The sequence below is a fragment of the Oreochromis aureus genome, linkage group 23, assembly GCF_013358895.1.
Source record: "Oreochromis aureus strain Israel breed Guangdong linkage group 23, ZZ_aureus, whole genome shotgun sequence".
NCBI lineage: Eukaryota > Metazoa > Chordata > Actinopteri > Cichliformes > Cichlidae > Oreochromis > Oreochromis aureus.
The window spans coordinates 21417245-21440200 of record NC_052963.1 but is presented as its reverse complement, the minus strand read 5'-3'; the positions used below and the strand labels follow the sequence as shown (position 1 = coordinate 21440200).

General features: G+C 39.0%; 1 protein-coding gene across 1 annotated transcript; it reads left to right on the top strand.

Moving 5' to 3' along the window:
- Window positions 1-9041: 9041 nt before the first annotated feature.
- On the top strand, window positions 9042-22627 carry calcrlb (calcitonin receptor-like b). Its single transcript, XM_031749166.2, has 13 exons — window positions 9042-9230; window positions 13163-13238; window positions 14363-14516; window positions 14755-14865; window positions 15257-15369; window positions 15463-15557; window positions 17195-17318; window positions 17416-17569; window positions 17655-17715; window positions 17804-17864; window positions 19521-19733; window positions 19820-19861; window positions 21508-22627. The coding sequence occupies exons 2-13, from the start codon at window positions 13170-13172 to the stop codon at window positions 21712-21714; spliced, it is 1404 nt and encodes a 467-aa protein (XP_031605026.1). The 5' UTR covers window positions 9042-9230; window positions 13163-13169; the 3' UTR covers window positions 21715-22627.
- The last annotated feature ends 329 nt before the right edge of the window (window positions 22628-22956 follow it).

The window sequence follows — 22956 nt, the reverse complement described above, 5'->3', positions numbered from 1 at the left end:
AACTTTGGTCCTTTTGCCCCATTTTTAAATTAGTAATCCCAGTAGCACAGTCTAAGCAGAGACCTCAGTGCTCGGCAAACAATCAACAGAATCAATATAATTATTTAAAATAAATAAATAAATAAATAAATAAATAAATGTCAACCTTTTAAAAAATATAAACTTCAGGAAAAAACTTAACTTGATTTTGTGTCTTTAGGCTATTGTTAACAGCAAGCATGAAGTTAGTGCATATGTATTTTTAATGGATGGATTATTGCAAAGGAAAAAAAACAAAACTTCTCCTGGGGAACTACTGCTCAAGACCACTTAGAAAAGACAACAAGATCTCCTGGGAAGAAAAATGTAAAGTAATGAGCTGGTGGAATGTTGCACATAAATATGAGCATGTGTTACTGACTTCTATAAAATTATTTGTTAAATACACAGAATGAACATTTTATATAACAGTAATAAACTACTGTCTCTCTGACAAAAACATGTGAGTTTAGTTGAACCAGGAGGGGGCGATATTGCTCTTCTTACCATGAGTTGTATGCAGGACATTTCTTACAGTATCAGTCACCTGTATTTATTTATTTATTAAAAACAGCTGAACCCACTCAATTAAATTCAGTTTCATTTATACATTGGCGAATCACAACATTTTCCTCAAGGCGCCTTAGATTGAAAGGTAGAAAGCCTACAATAAAAAAGAAAAAACCTCAACAATCAGACTACCCCCTTTGAGCAAGCACCTGGCAACAGTGGGAATGAAAAACTCACTTTTAACAGGAAGAACCCTCCGGCAGAACCAGGTTCAGGGAAGGGCGGCCATATGATGCGACCCGTTGGGGGATGATGAGACACGCTGTGGAAGAGATTAACAATAACTATTAATTAAATGCAGAGCGCTGTATAAACACATAGTGAGTCAAGAAGAAACAGTGTATCATGGGAATCTCCCACCAGGGTAGGCCTGTTGCAATGTAACTAAGGGAGGATTCGGGGTCATCTGATTCAGCCCTTAGTATATGCTCTATCAAAAAGGAAAGCTTTAAGCTTAATCTTAAAAGTAGAAAGAGTGTCTGTCTCCTAAATCCAAAATGGGAGCTCAATACAAATAAGACACTTCATGAGGGCAGCTGAGCCTTGTACATAACAAATGAAATTGTTGAAAATTGAAAAAACTCATGCCTGTTGTTGACAAAAACCTAAAAACATTGAATGTGTACTTCTGTCTTATTTAGGTCATTTTTGTAGTCACAGAAAATCATTTGAATTCATTTTATCCTTAAATTATTTTAACCCTCTATTTCAATGATTTTAAATTTTCAGACAAAAAAATATTTCAACATACCTTTTGGGAGCTTGGGGCTCCTTGTTCATATATGAATCAAGACATTCGTCCCTCCCACCAACAGAAATTGGTTTGTTGCCTCAAGGATGATGATATTAGTCTTAGCAGTAGCTAGCATTGAGATTTGGCCCCTGAAAGGACCCACTCCCGGAGGTCAAAGGTCAAATCCTCTGCTACTCATAATTTTACTTAACACTGAGGTGTTTTGCATCACAAAATAAGTAAACAAATGAAAAATAAATTTAAGGGACAATGTAAACACCTAAAATTAGGTTTGTTGCCTGAGGGCAACACCATGCCATAGGGTTAATTAATTCGACTTTTTTTTTCTCCACTCATAGTTTTAGTCAACTTACATTTAAATACTGATAGTTAAAATTTGCCTTGGTTTGAGCTCCATAAAGCAGGGATACCAAACTCAATCACAGAAAGTGAAAAAACTGAAACTACGCTTTAACTTGCAGGCCAAACAGGATGAACATTTATTAAATAGACCAAAGGTAACCGTGTTTTGAACAGAACTGTGAAGAGAAACAGCCAGACTACTGTAATTTCTCAATAAAATACCCTAACCATCAGCTCCTTATCGCTCTTACCTCACTTTCACGAACAGAAACGTGAGTCAATTCAGTAAAAATGCAATTTTCCAGCAGCTCATCATGTTTGGGATTTTCTAATGTGCACAGTTCACGTTTAAACGGTGGTGCTGAGGTCCTTTGAAGATGGGCGTTAGCCCCGGCCCGGGCCCCAACTACTTTGCGTTTAATAAGGCTGTTGTGTTTTTAAGATATTTTAATGGTTTGTATCTTGTTCTATTTAATCTCAATAAGCCCCTAAAAACAGTCAGTGATCACTGTCGGCCTCTCTCTGTTCTTATTACCGCTATTCATTTTAAAGCTCAGTTTTTAATCCTTATGATGTAACTACAGCCCAGCCCATGCAGCAGTATATTAATGACTAACCTCGTATTGTGGACAGTGTTGCCAACTCCTCAGTAAGGAAAATCGCTATTGGCTGTCCTAAAAGTCGCTAAATGATGTCATTGCCTAATTGACCGGCAAAAGTGACCCGAGATTGGCACTCTGGGGGAGTTACTTTGTGTGTGTGTGTGTGTTTATAAGTAGTTTTAAACCTTGTGATCCACAAAACAACATAACAGTGAAAGAAGAACTGACTGCGTTACAGTCAGTGAGGGAGCAGCAGCTTCGCTCATGCGCGAGTCATTTGCAGTTTAGACGCATAGGTGTGAACGTCTCCTGCCCTGATAGCAGCTGGGGGAGGACTATCCTCCGCCTGTGAGCTCTTTGGCACGGGTGAGTTGCCCACGGCAGCACCGCTGCTTGTTGAAAGTAAAAATGATACGCGTTTTCACGTCAAAAAGTCTTCATAAATAAGTCTCCAATAACACCAGAAAAAGTCGCCAGGTTTGCCGCTGTCTTCATTTATGTCGTCAGTGATAGCAGAGCTGTAGGTCTTAATTCGTTTCAGAAATCTCTCAGGCTACGTTCACACTGCAGGCGAAAGCGCATCAAATCCGATTTTTTCGCCCCTATGCGACCCGTATCCGATCTTGGTATGACAGTGTGAACGGCACAAATCCGATATTTTCAAATCCGATCTGGGTCACTTTCGTATGTGGTCCTGAATCCGATACATATCCGATGTTTTAGAAAGCGACTGCTGTGTGAATGGTCAAGTTGCATTAAATCCGTCTTTTACGTCACTGACACAAGACAGACGCCAATTATCAGCGCCGGAGAAGCGCCCGAGAAGACATCGCGAACGCTTCCTGGCCATCTATTGTAGATGTTAGTGAGACTTTTGGGAAGACAACGTTGGAGAAACGTGAACATTTTATTTGTACTGTATAATCTGCAGATTCTGACTGAAATCTGCAACGATCCTTTGAAGCACCGCTCCTCTAAAACAGCAAAAAGGATCATTATTAGGTTATCTACATTATTATGTAAATAACAAAATAACTTAAAGCAAAAATCTGGAAACATAAAGTCCGAAGTCTTTATATTAAGGGCAATCAGTCAAACAATATTGTTTGCTCTGGGTCTAAACAGAGCGAGTTGTGTGTGACATCTTCTTTTGCGCATGCGGGCCGCTTTGAGCGTTCACACTGGAGAGCGTTTGATGTCGCATTTTATGTGTAGTGTGAACAAGCAGACAAAAAAATCGGATTTGATCAAAAAATCGGAATTGAGCATTAAGACCTGCAGTGTGAACGTAGCCTCAGTCAGAACATGGTATATTATATTCAGATGGAAACTAGTGAACTAACTCCCTGCTAACTTCTAACGCCGTTAAATTTCATAATTCTGCTTTCATGAATGCCTGGATGTTAAACTTAATTGTGACCTGGTAGAGCAGCCACACCCATCATTTTATTAGAGATGAAAGAATTTAGACAGTTTTTTAACTCTCAGTGATGCTGCAGTGATCGTTTGACTTAGGGACCTGCAGCGGAGTTTGGGCCCAGACACGGCAAATTACGTCAGACTTAAAGATCGGATAGACTGGTATTTCCTCACTATGTTCAGTTAAAACGCATTTATAACGCGTTGTCTTGCAACATTTTAGACATAAAATTGACATTAAAAAACAAAGCAAAATAGCAAGCTCAAACTGTAACACAATGACAAATAATAAAACAGCTATGAGCAACCCGGCTAATTCCACAGTACAAGCTGTCATGTCACTCTTGGATAACTTGTTCAATAATATTACATCTATTCAGTGGGAACAGCTTACATGAAGCCATCTGGATAGCTTAACCACAGAGCTGCTTGTAGGTTTTGTAGAGGACATGCTGGACCTGTGTAAACAGTCAGAAGGAGTACTACTGAGGTCTTTCCAGAATTCCCCCATATATGAAGACTCATCTTTCTACACCATCACTAGCAAAACTGAATTGTCATGTGTGAAAATTTTCCCTAACAATTCTTTTGAGCAGGAGTTTGATAGAGGACAGAATATAGATGCTAACACCCAAGAAGCAACAGAAATCTTGTGTTGGACATGAAGCCACCATCCCACCGTTAACAAACATAAGTCAAATGGAGTCATGCGAAAAGAAAGACAAAGACAGATCTTCTGTAGCCTGTGAGCTGCCGCAAAACACCTCAGAGTTTAAAACTCAATTAAGCACAATAATTCAGGCTGTAATGTCACAGCTTGCTAAAATATCAAAGTCCCGCCCTTCTCATTCTCTCCAGAAACGTCTTTTGGACAGAATCTGGGCTGAAATCCAGGAAACTTATTCGTCTGTCAGCCTAGAAAACCTGAAAAATATGGACAGCATTGAAAACCCAATTTTCACTGAACTTTGTAAAAAAAACTACATTAACCTGTGGGGACAAAGATGTAATAAGTTTATTGAAGTCAGAGGAAGCGGTGTTGGACGTTGTAGCTGCCATGGTATTCAAAAAACACCTGTTGACATTAATAGAAAAACATACATGTGAACAAAATGAAAAGAAACACAAATACAGATTTTCTGTGGCCAGTGATCCACCCGAAAACAACTCAGAGTTTAAAACATGGTTGAGCACACTAATTCAGGCTGTGCTTTCAAAGTTTGGTAAAATATCAAAATCCCACCCTTCTCATTCTCTCCAGAAACGTCTGTTGGATGAAATCTTGGGTGAAATCCAGAGGATGGATTTGCATTTAGGCCCAGAAATGCAGAAATGTTTTGACAGCTTTGCTAACGCTATTTTCACTGATATTAGCTTTTATTAGTAATTCAGTATTTTTTATTAGTATTATTTAGTTTCCTACAGACAGGGCGCCATGAAGCAGCGAACACACCCTCATGTTGATTTTACCAGCTGCTCTCACTGAGAAGCTGGACTGGAAACGGTAATTGCACAAAACTCTCAAGTCAAATATGCTTCAGTCGTGGAGGTGCCAGGTCAGAATTTGATGGCGGACTTTATGGTTCCAGACCTTTTATTTTTATTTTTTTAAACCATGTGAAAACTCTGGACTAACAGATAACGCTGTGACTTGTGTCCAGAGATGCTACCGTTCATTTGTAGTGAGAGCAGGCTGTCAATGTTGTGCGTATGGTAGTGAGAGGTGTTGCTGCTCTCTCTCTCTCTCTGTCCTCTCTCAGTCTTTGTGCCCTCAACACAAACACAAGTTTGACCACGAGCTTTAACATGAGAAGAAGTTCTCACACAGCAGCAAACAACAAATCATGACACAATGAGAAATAGGATCACAGCCCCAAATGTTGATGTCTATTTCATTAACAAATTACCTTCTATGTAACATTATGCAACAGCAGAACAAGCTGCCTCCATCAGGCAATTTCGTGGAGGTGTTTTCACCACCGGCACCAGTAAAGCCAGGAGGCCAGGATACACCTGCATGTGATGGCTTGTCAGTCTCTGCAGGCAAAAGCACCACGGAGAAACCTTCCAAGCAAAGACGTGGCTGTGCCCTTGTGCAGCGGAAACACAAACATGTGTCAGTGTCAACTGTTATATCTATCTTAAATGGGAGAGAGATAGTAATTTTAATCACCTTGGTGCCCTGTGTCAATTTAAAAGTTCGACAAAAAAAAAAAAAGAATTATTATTTGTTTATTCATTTAAAAAACGTATAGAAAATCATGCCCAGATTTCTTACAGCAGCATGACAATGAGGAGTCAAATCACTGAGTGCAAAAATAGTTGATTGAGGGGTCAAATTTACCAAAGCAGCCAACTCCAGTCTTCTTTTCATTAAGATTGAAGAAACTGATCCTCACACAGAACTTAATGTTGTCAAGATAGTTCAGCAGAAACTCTGGATCTCCCCTGTCAAGTTTGATGGGCATATAAACCTGGATGTCATAAAATCTGAAGACTTAGAAGACAACCCCCAAAAGACATGCATCCCCAGACACACTGCCAAAAATGGTCAAACTAAGTAAAGTGAACAGGGATGAAAACTAAACTTAACGTAAACTGGAAGAAACTAAACTATGACAACTGTGACAAAAGACATGAACATGATTCAGGACAGGAACATGCGAGAAACTGAATGAAAACCCACAGACTAAATACCCACAGGAGGGGATTAGGGGAAGTGGAAACACGTGGGGAAATAGCTGACTGTAATAAACATAAGGACACCACAGGGGACGTAAAACTAAACACATTAAAGATGGAAACACCAGGCCTTTCAAAATAAAACAGGAAACATGGGTGTTTTATGTTCAAGACATAAAATAAAGCAAAAGCGTAGGCCAGAGCCACAATGGGGGAGCTGATGTGGTCATTTACAATTTCTTGATCAACAGCTACCTTAAAACACAAGACATCAGTATTACCAAACACAGTCACGAATGCCCATATGTTTGTTTATTAGGATCCTATTAGTTGTGACCTAAAGCAGCCTCTTCTTGGGGGTCCATGTTAAAAATATACATCAAAACAACATTAGCATTATACTAATATCATAAAAAGGTACAAAAACAATGGCAGCCAGGTTAACCAGGTTACTTGTTCCACAAGTGGTGACCTCTTAAAGAAGACTGCTCTAAAAACTTTAAACACATTTTTTAAATCCAACTTCATGGACAGTATTAAATTTGTGCCATTTGTTTAGAGTAGGTATCTGTCATGTAAATTAGTTTTAATAATATAGTGTTTCATGTCCAATTTAAGTGAACCTCTGCTTTTTTTTCATCTGTTTTATGTTATTCAGCCACCCGTTCCAGAGAGATAATGCATCTGTATAGAAGAGTTGTCTTCATAACAGCCCACTGGTCAATTGCTATGTCATATGATCATGACTAAAACCAGTACTTAAAGGAAATGTGGCATAGTTTTTACAGTAGCTATGCGCATGAATAACAAAAGACATGCCTTTAATTTAGTTAATTTAATTGATTAATTGATTATTTTTATTACTAGTAGTAGTAGTAGTAGTATTTTTGTTTTTCAGCAGCACAGGACCAAATGTGTGAACAGGTGAGCAGACAACATCAATCACAACAGAGATGGCAACATATGCTGATGCCCTTTGCCATTTCAGAAACAATGCAATAGATATAACCAGACTGAAATCTCATCTATCAAACATTCCTGTTACCCAATTCAGTGCATATAGTTTTGATAATGTTCAATTCCAGTTTGTTCATTTTGACACATTTGGTAATATTCTTCCTTAGTTCTTCTAAATTATTTAAAATTATACTCAAAACAATTTGTTTGTCTATATGTAGTGTGAAGACAACCAACCATCTCAACTGTGATGCTGCTAATGCATTTATATATTATATAATATATTTTCTTTACAGAGGAAATCATCAATAATAACACCAACAAGTTCTCTTCTCTCCTTAGGCTCTGGTCTTTTCTTTTCCCTCAAGGCAAGCATGAGGTTAGGAGGCATTTTGTGCCATGGTACAGCATATGGCTCAGAGAGCGAGGAATGTGCTCTATGAAATACACAAATTAATGTTAGATCAGTTTTTAAAGTTACTTACACACTTGATTTTATTCTCAACAATCCGGGGAAGGTATCCACAAATTTATTCATAACTTTGCTTTGGCAGCAGCATAATCTCAAAACTCAATATAGCGCCCTCTTTCGCGCTGATGCACAGTGCGCAGGGGTGTTCCACTCATCTTAAATACACGATGGTTCCCCAGAGGTAACATCCGACTTTAACCTTTTGCCTTTAACTTTCTTAGCATAAAGAGTGAACACACAGGATGATTTTATTTTTGTCACTGGGTGGTGTTGAGGTCTGAATCCGGGATCAGCTACTGTAATCACAAAGAGAAACGAATCATCATCTCTCAAATGTGAAGTTTATCTCTCACAGCTGGAATGAAGCTGATCCCTTCCTGTCCTCACACACTTAAGCATCTGAAGTTCCCCTTTTTTTCAATTCTGTTGACAGCTGACGTGTGAACTGTTTGTTAAAAAGGCCAAAACTCTATGTACAGATTTTCCTGTATAATATTTATCCACAGTGTGTGATACTGTCATGTCAACATCGACCAAAATCTCTGAGAAATGTTTCCAGCATCTCGTTGAATTAAAGCAGCTCTAAAAGCAAAAGTCGGGGCCAATCCAGTACCTGATAAAGTGGTCAGTGGATGTAAATTGTAAAATCTCACAGAACAGCTCGTGCTCTTACAGATTACCAGTGTAATACATAAAATGAGCTACAGCCCACATTGCTTTCAATCTACTGATGTTGTTCCACACAGCTGTGCGATGTGGTTTCAGTTATGTTTAAAGATAAATTCCGATCCCATAGATTTAAATCCAGGATGCATTAAGTGCTCTATCTATTTATTATTTTTGTCCAGCAGAGGTCGCCTTTGTTAAGGAATTGAAACCTTCATGCTCGTTTGTTCAGTTTCTGCAGTTAAATAAATAAGAAAAAAAAGTCCAAATGCACAGTGATTTATTACATATTTCGTCATTTTATTGTTTTTCGTCCTGCTTCCACTCATCATAAGGTCGCCAATGAGTGTTACACATTTGCAGTCATTTCTTAAGACTATAAAACTCTCTATGCAGTAAAGCTAAAGGTATTAATAAATCCGTTGTTCAGTCATAGCTCTTACATCCTCACATTCTTCATCTATATTAATATCCAGCTGTGTTGTAACGCTCATCGTTGCTCTCCTGGGATGTCTCGTCACAGCAGACAAGCATGTGATGTCATCAACAGCCCCAGTCAGTCAGTTTTTATCAGGACAGCCCAGCTCAGTGTCGCCTCTGTCTCCGGTGTGAAACAAACAGTGGAGAACTGCCCCTGGAAACAAAAAAGGGGGATCAGGGTTGTTTCATTGTTTCCATTTATCAGCAAAGGCAAACTCTCAGACTGAAGGATTACTCCTGGATCTTTTGTTTCTTCTTTTGTGTAAAGGTAAGCTCTTGGAACTTGTACTTGCACTCTGGTCAAGATGCTCAAAACGGGTCAAAATGTTCATTGCTTAATGTCACGTTGTTGTCATATCAGGCACGAGCACAGAAAGAAATTAAAATGTGGAATGATGTGGAAGAATTAAAAGACAAGCTGAAAACAAACAAACAAACGTCAAGTCCAATTTGAACTGTTTAAAATGTTGGTGGGGACTTCTGGTGTGACATGAGTCCACAACATACTTACCGACTTACCAAAGTGATGCAGTAAAATACACTTATTAGCCACTTTATTAGGTACATGTGCTAGCCAGGACTCTTTCTCTTCAGTCCTGTCTTCTTACTAGCACAGATTCAACAAGATGCTGGAAACATTCCTCGGAGATTTGGGGCCATATTGACTTCATAGCATGTCAAGCATGGGTACACTGTGGTCATAAAGGGATGGACATGGTCAGCAACAAAACTCAGGCAGGCTGTGGTGTTTAAATGATGCTCAACTGGTGCTGAGGGGGCCAAAGTGTGCCAAAAAACTATCCCCCACACCATAAGACCAGCAGCCTGAACTGTTGATACGAGGCAGCATGGATCCATGGGTTCATCAGACCAAGCAACATTTTTCAATCTTCGATTTTCTACTTGTGGTGAATTTGAATTGTAGCCCGAGTTTCCTGTTCTTAGCTGACAGGAGTTACACCCAGCATGGTCTTCTGCTGCTAGTGGGATGCTTTTCTGCATACCTTGGTTGCAACAAGGTATGCAGGATGGTCATTCTCCTCTGAAGGCATTTTCACTCAGACAACTGCCGCTCACTGGATATTTTCTCCTCTCTGTAAACCCTAGCGATGGTTGTGTAGGAAAATCCCAGCAGATAAGCAGTTTCTGAAATACACAGGCCACCAACAACCACGAGGCATTCAAAGTTGTTTTCTTCCAAATTTTGTTGGTCAATTTGAACTTGAGCAGGTTGTCATAATCAGGTCTGGACACCTAAATGTGTTGAGCTACTGCCAATGAAATGTACAGGTGTACCTGATAAGTGGCGGGTGACTGTATATGCTTTCTGTAATACCTAACAAAAAGCTGCCAGAGTGGCCGTCATGAGTGGGAAAAACACAGACTTCCTGGACAGGAAAGTGTTTTTAGTGAAGGGCACTTCTCATGCAGAAGTGTTTAAATCTCTGAGTTCTCACACAAATGGATTACACAGCAAGGGAGTGACTGCACAAATAGATATTGGATGTCTTTTTGCATGGCAGCAGGAAGTCATTCTGCATGTAGTGTTTTCTCTTTATTTGGGTGTGTTCAAGAAGATATCAATCTGTTAAAGTGACAAAGATTTCCTGAATTAGCAGCCAGAGGAGGTGGAAATTAATTACATTTGTGCTGCAAGATTATAGATGGGTTGTATGACACTCCCATACTGAGAGGAGAAAGTCAGAAAGAGTTTGATGTCAAGAGAGACTTTCTGGTGCTGCAATAAACTGTAGATATGAAAGGTAGACTCATTAATGACAGTTTATGCAGTGGTGCAAATGCTTTAATGTAATCAACAGTTTTAAAGTTATTGTGCAACGCCTTTGTCACCAAAATTTTAACCTTTATTTTTCTTCCTGTAATACATCATGGCCTTGACACAGACTTTGGTTTTAGACTACCCAGCTCAACGTTGGACTTTTTCCTGCCAAAGCAGGTTTAACCCTCTTATTTAGTGTAGTTACAAACATGAATCTTCATCTTCGTCTATTAGCATCTAAAAGAGACATTTAAGAGGATTTTAAATCTTTTCTGTTAGGTTACAGTTTTCTGGCCCTTTAAGGCCTGTATGAGGATCGAAATTGCCATAGTAAAAGTTACTTTTACTTAAGCTGTAAGCTATAGGCATTAATTTATGTGACATAAATTTAATATTTATGTTTTGCTTCTCTATTTATTAACCTTTCTCTCCCCCTGATGTATTTACTGTTGCATTTAATATTTCATTTTTTATTGTATTATTCATTTTTTTATCCTAAATATATTCTTATACATATGTTCAACCACAGTTTGCAGTGAGGTAAAATGTGAATTAAAAAAGACTCTTGCAAACATAAGAAACTTTGTTGTTGTAGCTAAATTAAAATATCTCTAAGTAGCGGCTGCTTTGATGTTAGCTTCTTCTATGCTACAGTCCTGTGCAGAAGTCATGAACCAATCCCCATTTCTTTATATTTTTCTAGGAAAATGGGAAATGGGTGGAGGGATTTATTGTAACAAACGTGTAATTACAGTGTGTAAGGCAAAAACACAGTTTATACAATTCAAAGCATTCAAAGCTCTTCTTTGGATGTTTCTGCCTTTTGTTCTGTTCTCTGTCAACATGATCCCACACTGCTTCAATGATGTTGGGGTCCGGGCTCTGGGGAGGCCAGTCCATGACTGATAGTGTTACACTGTGTGTTTTTCTATACAAGTATGATTTTATTTCACTGGCAGTGTGTCTGGGATCATTGTCATGCTAAAAAATGAAGCTGCTGCCAATCAGATGCTTTCAAGATGCTTTTGCATGATGGTACTTTTCTGTGTTCATAATTCATTAATTTTGAAAAGATCTCCAACACCACTGGCTGAAATGCAGGACTTTGGGATTTTTTTCTTGTTTGTATGTGAAATGACATGACTTTCAGATCCTGTTCATCTGCTGTAGATAGTTTTTTTTTTTAGACCTGCCACTTCTTTTGTCCTCCACTTGTCCAATCTCCTCTGACACACTGCATATCATGCTGAGATACGCTGAAATTTTGAAGTAACAGCTTTTTGAGAATCACCGTGTTCTTGCAAAAACACAATGTTATGTCAAACTGTGTTATCTTTGGCATTTTCTATAGATTCAACTAAAGCTATGTGAACAAATGATGTGTTTTTGTGACAGGCTGCTAACAGCAAAGTGCCTAAAGATACAATTTAAAACGGATTCTTTGCTGAGTTATGTGTTATGTGTAGCCACAACACTGGTTCATCCCAGAGTTAGGAGACTTTTTTGTGCTTGAATGATTGTGAAGTAACTTAACAAACAAAAAAAGCATTCTTCTGAAAATGGGTGAAATAGCAGCCAGTGTCCATCCAAAAATTTATTTCTGGCTCCTTGGAAGCAAAATAGAAAGAAATGAGGGTGGCTCAGGACTTTTGTGCAGCACTGCATTTGTCAGGAAAAACTGAGCTTCTCGTTGACTGTAGGATAAATTTTTTTTAATGTACGAACCACACTAGGTTCAAGAGCTTCTGCCACACCAACTGTACAGGTATTTGACGAGCTGCTGTCTTCTGGCTAAACTTTGATTAAACCTGCTCACGGTGCTTAATAAGCATGCAGGAAGGAAGGAAGGGAGAACGGAGGAAGCAACAGGTTAAATCTGTAACCTCAACATCCAAAAAAGGAGAGGCCTGCTCATTACAAGTTAAAAACATGAAGCTACAAGCATTTCCCTCTCAGTTTGAAAGGATGGGGGACCTGATATTGGCTTTGAAAGATAATTAGAAGGCAAAATTACAAATTTAATAGTAAAAATAATAATACGAAGATAGCAAATTTTGATGCTAAATGTGTTGTTTTATGGTCCTGGCAGTACAGAACACGTGAACGTTGAGTTTGTTTCCAGCTCCTGTCAGCACATTGTGTGCTGGATCAGCCCAGCAGCTGCTGCAGCTCAGGAAGTGTTGTTGTTATTATCGGGCCCTTGGGAGAAAACTATTTGGGATAGTGGTGACATTTTTACCTGTTCCTCCAACACCAATAAAAATAACATCCAACGAAGTATAAAAATATCGTCCAGTCTAATGGCGCGTGTCCAAAAGGCTATGCTTTTAATCTGTATGCGACCAGCACCTGTAATATGTTGTGTGCATATTTTGGAGAAATTTCTTTCCTCAGCTGCAACTCTTGTGACTTTTCTTTAGAAAGCGTATGAAGATCAGAGCGCACATGGATCTGAGCTACACCGTGCTACTCCTGGTCCTGTGTTCCCTCAACAAGGTACTTAAATGTTTTCCTTTACTATTGATATCAGGGACAACAGTCTGGTATGTATTTATGAGTTGAGCATTAACGGTCACGCCATCAGTTGATGTTTTAAGATGTTTTTAGTAAAGAAAATGATAAGTTGGCCCTGCTGGAATAAATGATATATCCTTAGAGCATTTTCCTTTTTTTTTTACTGTCATATAAATGTTCCCAGAGGTATCACAGAGTGCTGAATTTGCATTTGAAAAATAATCTCAGCTATTTAAAATAAACTTCATAAATTCCCGCAAACTCTTTGTTTCTAACAAACAACTCTCTGTCACAATACAATAAACTCTTTGTTTTATTGGCTAAGTTTGGCTCTTTTGATTGACTGTTGCTTCCCTAAAGTTACAGAACTTGTAGTAGATCAAGTCAGAGCACAGCCACAGTAAAAAGAAAGCAGAGTCTCTTTTGGTTCTAGGGTTTCACCTCTCAGGGCATAATAAAAGTATTCTGGTGCTCAGCAGGTAAATACAACCTCAAAACATGACAAATTTACATTGTGTCAGTATTTATTTATCACAAACTGAGCCACAGTTAGCACGTTAAATATTAAAGTCCAAGACACAAAAATTAGAAAAAGAATGACCAAGTGTGGCATGGAAGGATTACCAGAGGAAAGCATCTTCTCTCTAAAACTAACACAACAGCCCGGCTTAGGCTTGTAAAGCTGCATCGGAACAAACCACCAAACTTCTGGAACAGTGCCCTTTGAACAGATGAGACCAGTGGCGATGATTGGCCATAACGCACAAAGCCAAAAACCTCATACCAGCTGTCAGCACAGTGGTGGAGGGGTCATGATATGAGCTTGTTTTACAGCCAAATAGAGTCCAATGTGAGAAAATCTGTCTGGCAACTAAAGCTTTTTACTGTAAGAGTGTAACTTCCAAGCTAAACGTATGGGATAACAGTTGAGTAGATGGCTAAATTATGTATAAAAAGTCAATTATTTAGCTTTGAGTATAGCATGAAAGGTGCTTTATGGAATGGGTTCTCCGTATGAGAGGTAAACAGGATGAAACAAGTTGAGGAACACTGGCTCGAATGGTTGAATTACACATTTCTGACATTAGCAAATTTTGTGTTTCCAGATGCTGGTGGAGGCAACAGCTAAAGACGTTCACAAGGAACCAGCGAATCATTCAGTGAACCACGGAGATCTGTTGAGACAGTCCAAAATCACCATGGCCCAGTACAGATGTTTCCAGAGGATAACAGAGTCGCAGCACAAAACAAAAACGACTGGTGAGCAGTGGTAGACATGTACAGTATCACACCATAAAAATACTCAATGGCATGTAATGCAGTAAATGCTGCAAGTATAATCTGTATATGTACCTAAAGAATTGTGTGTTTTGTATTACAGTACTAAAATCTGTTAATATGACTATAAAATAATTAAAATGAAAGGAAAAGCAGAACTGAACTTTCATGCCTTTCTTCTTTAACGTGATTTTGCCGGTCTGTCTTCTGTCTCTGTTAGCGGAGCCGATGTGCAACATGACGTGGGACGGCTGGCTGTGCTGGGATGAAACTAAAGCTGGCGTCAAAGAGCAGAACTGTCCAGACTACTATGATGATTTTGATACACACGGTAAATCTCTTTGCCCACATTATTGTTCACATTATTTCACATTAGTTCACATTATTTTTCCTTTATGTCATTACGGTTGTTAAACTGAGAGAGGTAAAATCACTATAGACATAGCTAAGAACGGTATCGATCAGTCAGTCAATAAACGATTTGAACTTTCATGCAGTTTAGTGCAGTTTGAATTAAAGCTTCAGCTGCTGCCTGGGCTACATCCTGCTTGGCCTGTCGGTACCTGTCAGCTGCTTCTGAAGTCCCACAGGGTTACCAAGCCTGGATTCCTCCTTTAGCTTGATGGCACTCTTCCCCTCTGGTGTCCACCTTCTGTTTAAACTCAACAGTCCCAAAGTATCAACATAATAAAATGACGATTTATTTTCAAATCTGCTCACAGTGATGGCTCAAAAAGTTTGCACAGAGACTGGAGAGTGGGCACGGCATCCGGAGAGCAACAGGACGTGGACCAACTATACAAACTGCAAAGCCAACTTCACACATCACGGAGAGGTAAGAGTGAACAAAGTACAATAAAATCAGTAAAGCACAATGGATTTCAATAGTCAATAATTAATGCAAACCTGTATTTATTGCATTTTGTAGCAGGCAACAATGACTCACTTCTACTTGGTTATGATCGGTCATGGACTTTCGCTGCTGTCTTTGCTGATTTCACTAGGAATTTTTTTCCATTTTAAGTAAGTCTGGCACTGTTCTTGTTTATATTTTCTAGTATATTCTTTTATATTTTATCTTTTCTATTGCCCTTACTGTGATTAGTTAAGATTTTGTACACCCACTTTATTAGGTACACAACTCAAATGCAATGCAAATATCTTTGCGACCAATCACGTGGCAGCAACTCAATCCATTTAGGCGTGTAGACGTGCCTGCTGAAGTGAAAACTGAGGATCGCTGATTTAAGTGACTTGAATGTGACATGGTTGTTGGTGCCAGACAGGCGGGACTGAGTATTTCAGAAAATGCTGATCTGCTCAGCTTTTTGCCACACAGCAATCTCTAGAGTTTACATAGAGTGATCGGGGGGGAAAAAAGAGTCTGTTTCAGTTCTCTGGGTGACGATGTCTTGAGAGAAGAATGGCTTTAGTGCTTAAAGCTAATAAGAAAGCAACAATAACTCAAATAACCACTTGTCGTAACCAAGGTATGCAGAAAAACACCTCAGTCTTGAAACAGATGACTTACAGCAGCAGTTCTAAGCCACTCCTGTCAACTGAGAACATGAGGTTGAGGCTTCAATTCACCAAAATTGGACAATAGAAGAAGAAAAAGAAAGATGTTGCCTGGTCTGATGTGCCCTGCTATGACATTAACACGGTGGGGTCAGAATGATGAAAACAACATGAAAGCATATCCATGCTTTCATCCATCCTGCCCAATATTCATGCCCAGTTCAGGCTTGTGGTGGTGTCATGGTGTGGGGGTATTTTGTTTCCATACTTTGGGCCCCTTAGTACCAACTGAGCATCTTTTAAACACCACAGCCTTCCTGAGTATTGTTGCTGGCAATGTCTATCCCTTTATGACGACAGTGTACCCAGCTTCTCTGCATTTTCTCTCTGAATTGTTTTGTAATAAGTAGCAGAGGCTTGTAATGCTGACAACAGAAAGCAAGGAGTCAATGGAGACAAGTCACATACAACAAATGAGACCAAGTTTCATTGTAAATGTATGTTAATTACATAAATGTGTTGAAAAGTCATAGGACTTAAATTAAAGAAAAGGTTAATTACTAAAAAGCTTTTAAACTTTCAATCCCAGTGTTTCATGTCCCATATAATTTGCTAAATTCTGCTTTTTATTCCCTTAAATCTCCACAATTTAAATTGCCATAGATTGTTTTTCTTCTTTGTAGCTTTAAATACATTTAATTTTCCTATCTCATCAGGGCCATTTAGAAACCCAAGTAGTAGATAACATTATTAGTTTGTTATTACTAACTTTCAATGCAGGAGAAACTAGATTTTAAGGCACGTGAATCAGATCTTGCACATTCTCAGCAGTTAACAACTGTTTAAAGGCTAACAAGCTGACATTTGAAAGTGCCCGAAACTGTTAGAAAGAAATCCCTAAGTAATAATAATAATAATTAATTACAGAATGCATTCCTTATTGCAACAACAAACATTTTATTTCTATGCACGAACACTGTCAACATCCGTCCATTTCTGATACAGTTTTTGGCATGATGCCTGGACCTGTTTTGACTGGGGAGATGGGGTCGGTGTCTCAGTGGTGCTTGTTGGGACTTTATGGACAAATCTGTGATTCAAAAGTAAAATTTTAATGTGTCTTCTTTTCTAATAACCATCAGGAGTCTGAGCTGCCAAAGGATAACTCTCCACAAAAACCTCTTTCTCTCCTTCATGCTTAACTCGATTGCGACCGTTATTGTGCTCACAACGTTAGCGAAGCAAGGACACAAATATGCTGACTCTGTGAGTGACCTGCTTTTCCACCTTTTATATTGGATAGTAACCCAGGCTCCATTTGTTTAAGTGATGTAAAAACACATTTGATTTTGTTTTCCTGCAGATAAGCTGCACACTGATGGAGTTCATCCATATGTACCTTATGAGCTGTAACTACTTCTGGATGCTTTGTGAGGGCATCTACCTGCATACTCTGATAGTTGTGGCTGTGTTTGCAGAAGAACAGCATCTCCTTTGGTATTATCTGCTGGGTTGGGGTAAGTTAAAGACATGTGAATATTTATGCGTGCATACTTCCTGGCTATCAAACACAAATGTCACACAACATTATTGATTTCACAGGCTTTCCAATCATGCCGGCAGTGATATACTCAATAGCGCGTAACTTTTACTACAGTGACAAGTGAGTCTTTGGATTCATACATCATTTCAACAGATATCACGTGTTCCCATCCCATCTGGATATAACGATCTGATCTGTTCCCTCACAGGTGCAACATAAATACTTCCTTGCTTTACATTATCCATGGACCCATCTGTGCTGCATTGGTGGTGAGTACTAAACTCTGAATCCAGGTTTACTTTTGCATATCAACACACAACAAAGAAAGATAACAACAAGTTCTGTTAGGTGGACAGAGTTCATTTTCCTGACTTTTAAAAACTCAGTGCATTTAAGCATGTAGGCATGATCAAGACAACCTGCTGAAGTTCAAACTGAGCAGCAAAATTGGGAAGAAAGGTGATTTAAGTGACTTTTCACGTGTCAAGTTTTTGTTGGTGGCAGTCGGGCTTGTCTGAGTATTTCAGAAGCTGCTGATCTGCTGGAATTTTCCCACACAACCATGATGGTCTGAAAAAGAGAAAATGTCCAGTTAGCAGCAGTTCTCTGGGTGAAAATACTTTGTTAATGTCAAAGGTCAGAGAAGAATGGTCAGACTGCTTTGAACCGACAGGAAGGGGAAAAGAACTCTAATAACCACTTGTTACAACCAAGGTACGCAGGAGAGCATCTTAATAGCAGCAGAAGACCACACCAGTCTATCCTGTCAGTTAAGAACAGGAAACCGAGTCTACAGTCCATCCTTATAGGATCACCTTACATCAATGTGTCAGGCTGCTGATGGTGGTGTAATGATATTCAAGATATTTTCTTGGCACATTTGGGCCCCTAAGCACCAAATAAGTATTGTTGCGGACCATGCCCATCCCTTTATGACCACAGTGCACACATTTTTTGATGACTGCAGGATAAAAAATCTCAGATCATCTCAGTATATTTTCTTGAACATGACAATAAGTTCACTGTACTCTAATGGCCTCCACAGTCACCAGACCTCGATCCAACAGAGCATCTTTGGGATGTGCTGCTGATAAATCTGAAGCAACTGTGTCATACTGTCATGTCAACATGGACCAAAATCTCTGAGGAATGTTTCCACCTCTTTGTTGAATCTGTCTCATGCAGAAATAACCTGGGTGGCTGTAGCTTAGAGGGTACAGTAGATCACTTACTAAATGAAAGGTTGGGGATTTGATCTCTGGCTATCCAAATATTCTTGGACAAGATGCTAGCTCCAAGTTGCTTGCGAGTGTTAATGTTATATAGAAAGGAGCATATGAAAAGAGGTAAATGGATGAACGACGCATTTCCAATCTTTAAGTACTTATGTGGAGTAGAAAAGCACTTCACAAGAACCAGTTCATTGCTTCCCAGTACTTCCATACCAATTGCATTGAAAGCAAACAATACCACTTTATATGCTAAAGTAAATTATGACCAACAAACCTTGAAAATTTTCAGTTTATTTGATGTAAACACTGCACTGATGATGTATGATGCACAAAATAATTCAAGCTGTATTAAGAAGAAAGTATGGACTTGGAGGCAAAGGTATGTTAAAGAAGGCAGGGGTCAAAACAAATGTACAAAAGAACAAAACACATCTATCTGATAAAGAGGTAAAATTGTGGAAGCTGTCATAAGGAATTAAGATGGTGTACTTCACTATATACACTAATTTATAAAACTCTAGAACCACCTATTTTGCTTGTATTTTGTATGCTATGTATTTTGCTTTATGAGCAGGCTTTCTGAAGGTCTGGCACAGGTTTTCTTTTGGTGTTGACTTGATAAGAACTCTCCTGTCCTTTTAATCTGCATCTGTTATTTCCATAAAAAGTTGTGTGTGCCTACTTTGACTCCAGGTGAACCTTTTCTTCCTGCTGAACATCGTTCGGGTTCTCATCACCAAGCTGCGAGTGACACACCAGGCCGAGTCCAGCCTCTACATGAGGGCTGTGAGAGCCACCCTCATTCTCATCCCTCTTCTTGGTATCCAGTTTGTCCTGCTCCCATATAAACCTGATGGCCACTCTGAGATCTATCACTACATCATGGACATCCTGATGCACTACCAGGTCAGTCCATGCATCAGAGAAAGAGGCAGAATAATGTTAATATTAGCACATATTTTACGTAATAAACTTTCTTTTTTTTTATTCAGGGTCTCTTGGTTTCGACAATATTCTGCTTCTTCAACGGGGAGGTGAGTAATTGAGCAAAGTAATAAATGAACAGTTGCCGATTCTTCCATAAAAAATAATTAATTGCTCTTTCTCTGTAACTTCAAACTTACTCCGTGACAAGTTAAGCAGATGAAAGTTATGGGGCAGATTTCCATTTGCTAGTAGCTTTTCCCTGGAATTCCCACTAAGAGGTCAAAGAAAATTCTGCTCTGAAGGACGCCATCATTAGTGAGACTGGTTTATTGATGATGTGACAGCTGATAGGAGTAGCAGGAGGAATCTGTAAGTGTGCAGAGCTATAGTCTTCAAGAAATTGGATATTATTCAGATGATAAGTTAGCTGACCTAAAGCCAAGCAAAACATATTGATGGATGAAATGCAGCATTTAGTGAGGTCCATGAGTTATAGATTTGATTGCATCCAAGTCTTTAAACAATTCCTTTACATATAAAATTACCTTAGTTTGTTCAACTTAAATGAAAATCGGCGACTGTGTATAACAATTGTTGTAATTTCTCAACAGTTAATGTAGAAATGTTTGTAAAACCCCTTGAATTAAAGTTGAAAGTCTGCACTTTAATCACCTCTTGATTGTTTGATTTAAGAACCACTGTTGTCATATACAGAGTCAAAATTACAAAAATAAAAAAGGTTCTCATGTAATAATGAATCAGGTGATTGGAGTTAAAATGTGCAGCTATGCTCAAACACATCGACTCATACTGGGCATGAACGTTGTGGTTGAGGACTTCTTTAAAGACTTTATGACTGTACAGTATACACATTTAATGACTTTGGAAAAAAAGGTTTGAGTGGACAGTTTTCTCTGACCACACAGTGTCAAAATGTACATTCTGACTCATTCCAGAAACTTGATGTTAGCCTGCTTTAATTATTCCAAAACCAGTTATGATCATTGTCCTGTTGGACCCACCCAACTGTGTCCAAGTTTTAACTGCCTAACTTTTGATTTGAGGTGAAGTTGATTAATTTGGAGGTAGTACTCCTCCTCGTTCATTATTTCAACCATTTTGTGCAAAACTTTTTTGCAACACTGGCAACAAAACAGCCCCAGAGCATGATGCTACCACCACTATGCTTGACAGCTGGTACAGTGTTCTTAGCTTTGAAAGCCTCACAATTACTCCTCCAAACATACCTCTTGTCTCTTGTCACTGTGGCCAAACAGCTCAATCTTTTAATCCAACCATGAAGCTTTCAGTCTAGCTTAAAGGTGTTGATTTTGGAGCAGCGACGTCTTTCTTGGTCAGCTCAGCCCATGTAAAACAGGCGTTACTGTGGACAGTGATGCTGATGTTTCAGTAGTTTCTAGTTCTTGAAATTCCAAAAATACATTCAAATTTGTCTATCCTGTTCTTGTTTTTTTAAAGTTATGAAATATGTATGCTGTGCAATCACTCTACCCTGGAAAAAGAACAGTTCAATGAAATCATTAAAAGCACATCATTGCCATGACAGTCATGCCCATGATGAGTGGAAGTGAACTTATGACCCCGACTGCATGAATTGTGCTCTATTTGCTTCCAAATAGAGCACAAAGGGAGTGTTCGCCCAGGGCACCAAACAGGCTAGGACCGCCCTTGGAGATAAGTCAAAACACCACCACGGATTTTTCTCTCACCGTCTTTGTTCCTCCTTTTGCAGGTTCAGAGCATTCTCCGGAGATACTGGAATCAACAGCGGATGCAGTTTGCCGGTACTTTCGCCAACGCTGACATCTTCCGCTCGGCCTCCTACGTGGCGTCATCGCTGACCGAAGTCCACCGATGCTACAGCATCGAGAGTCACACTGAGCACATGAACGGCAAGAGCTACTCAGACATATTCAGATCGGACAGCCCATTTGTGTGAAGCTCTTCAGGTTCACGACTTACTGTTTTGCTCTCCTCCCAAAGTATTTTGAGAACTAACAGAGGTATTTTTTCCATTTTCAAAGCAAAAAACAAAACCAAAAGACACCCTCCCATATTTCACTTCATTAGAAGGACTGTGAGAACAAAGACTTAAGATCCTATGAAGATAATACCATTAAACAACAATAAAGTGTACTGCACTGTGCAGATAACCTAGAGAATATTTCTTTTTTGTATTGTGCGGATATCTTTTCTGGGCATTTTCAAGAGCTTGATGGAATTTAAAAATAGACGGTAAACTAAGTGAAATACTGCTTCCTCTATCATCACTCCTTCTGACACTTCAAGTTTCATGGAGGAGCTCAGTGTCGTAGCTGTTTACTATTAAGCTGAATGGCAAGCATGAAGAGCAAGAAGTTTTATTTATATTATTTGTAGTGATTATCAGTGGCATCTGTAAAGTACATGTAAAATAACGTAAACTAAAATAGAAACGGATAAAAAGACACATTCAAAAATAACCTGCTCGCTTTGCAAAATGTCAATTATGCTTTAGCTGTTTGTCAATTAAAGATATGCAGCATGGGACGAGGACTGAACTCATCTTTGAGGTAAATTTTCTATTTATGTAGTTCTTGTTTTCTGAGTGAGGTCCACAAAATAATTTTGCCTGGCTTGGCGACAGCTCCAATCTCTATTAAGTTAATACTTAATAGATAAGCATACTGGTTTGGCTCACTGTTGTTTTATTCCAAAATGCTGGAGACGTGATTGATATGTTTGTACATAAATTTGATTGTGTATGAATGACATGTTGTAAGGGACTTAACATAATGTTGTTTTCATTAGTTTCAGTTATAAACCATTCGTTGTATATAGCAATATTGTCACATAAACTCATAACTTCTGGATCACTTATTTCACACAATGCACTGATAATTATTGTCATTCTCACTGTTACTGTCATTTAAATCAAGTAAATGGGGGGAAACTGTATATGTCTGAGATTAAAAGACAAAACTGTCCTGTAGAGCTGCTGGTTCTGGCCTTTAAAAACAGGAAGCACCTTTCCACTGCTGGTTTTCGGTGCAGGTGCAAGGTGGGGTGAAATTTTATGGGACAACATGCGGGAAACAACAGTGAAAGCCAATAGGTTTGTCTAGGATCACAAGCGTGAGGCTGTCATGTAGAAGACGACAGCATAGCTCGCAGGTCTGATATGAGGAAAATATAATTTTAA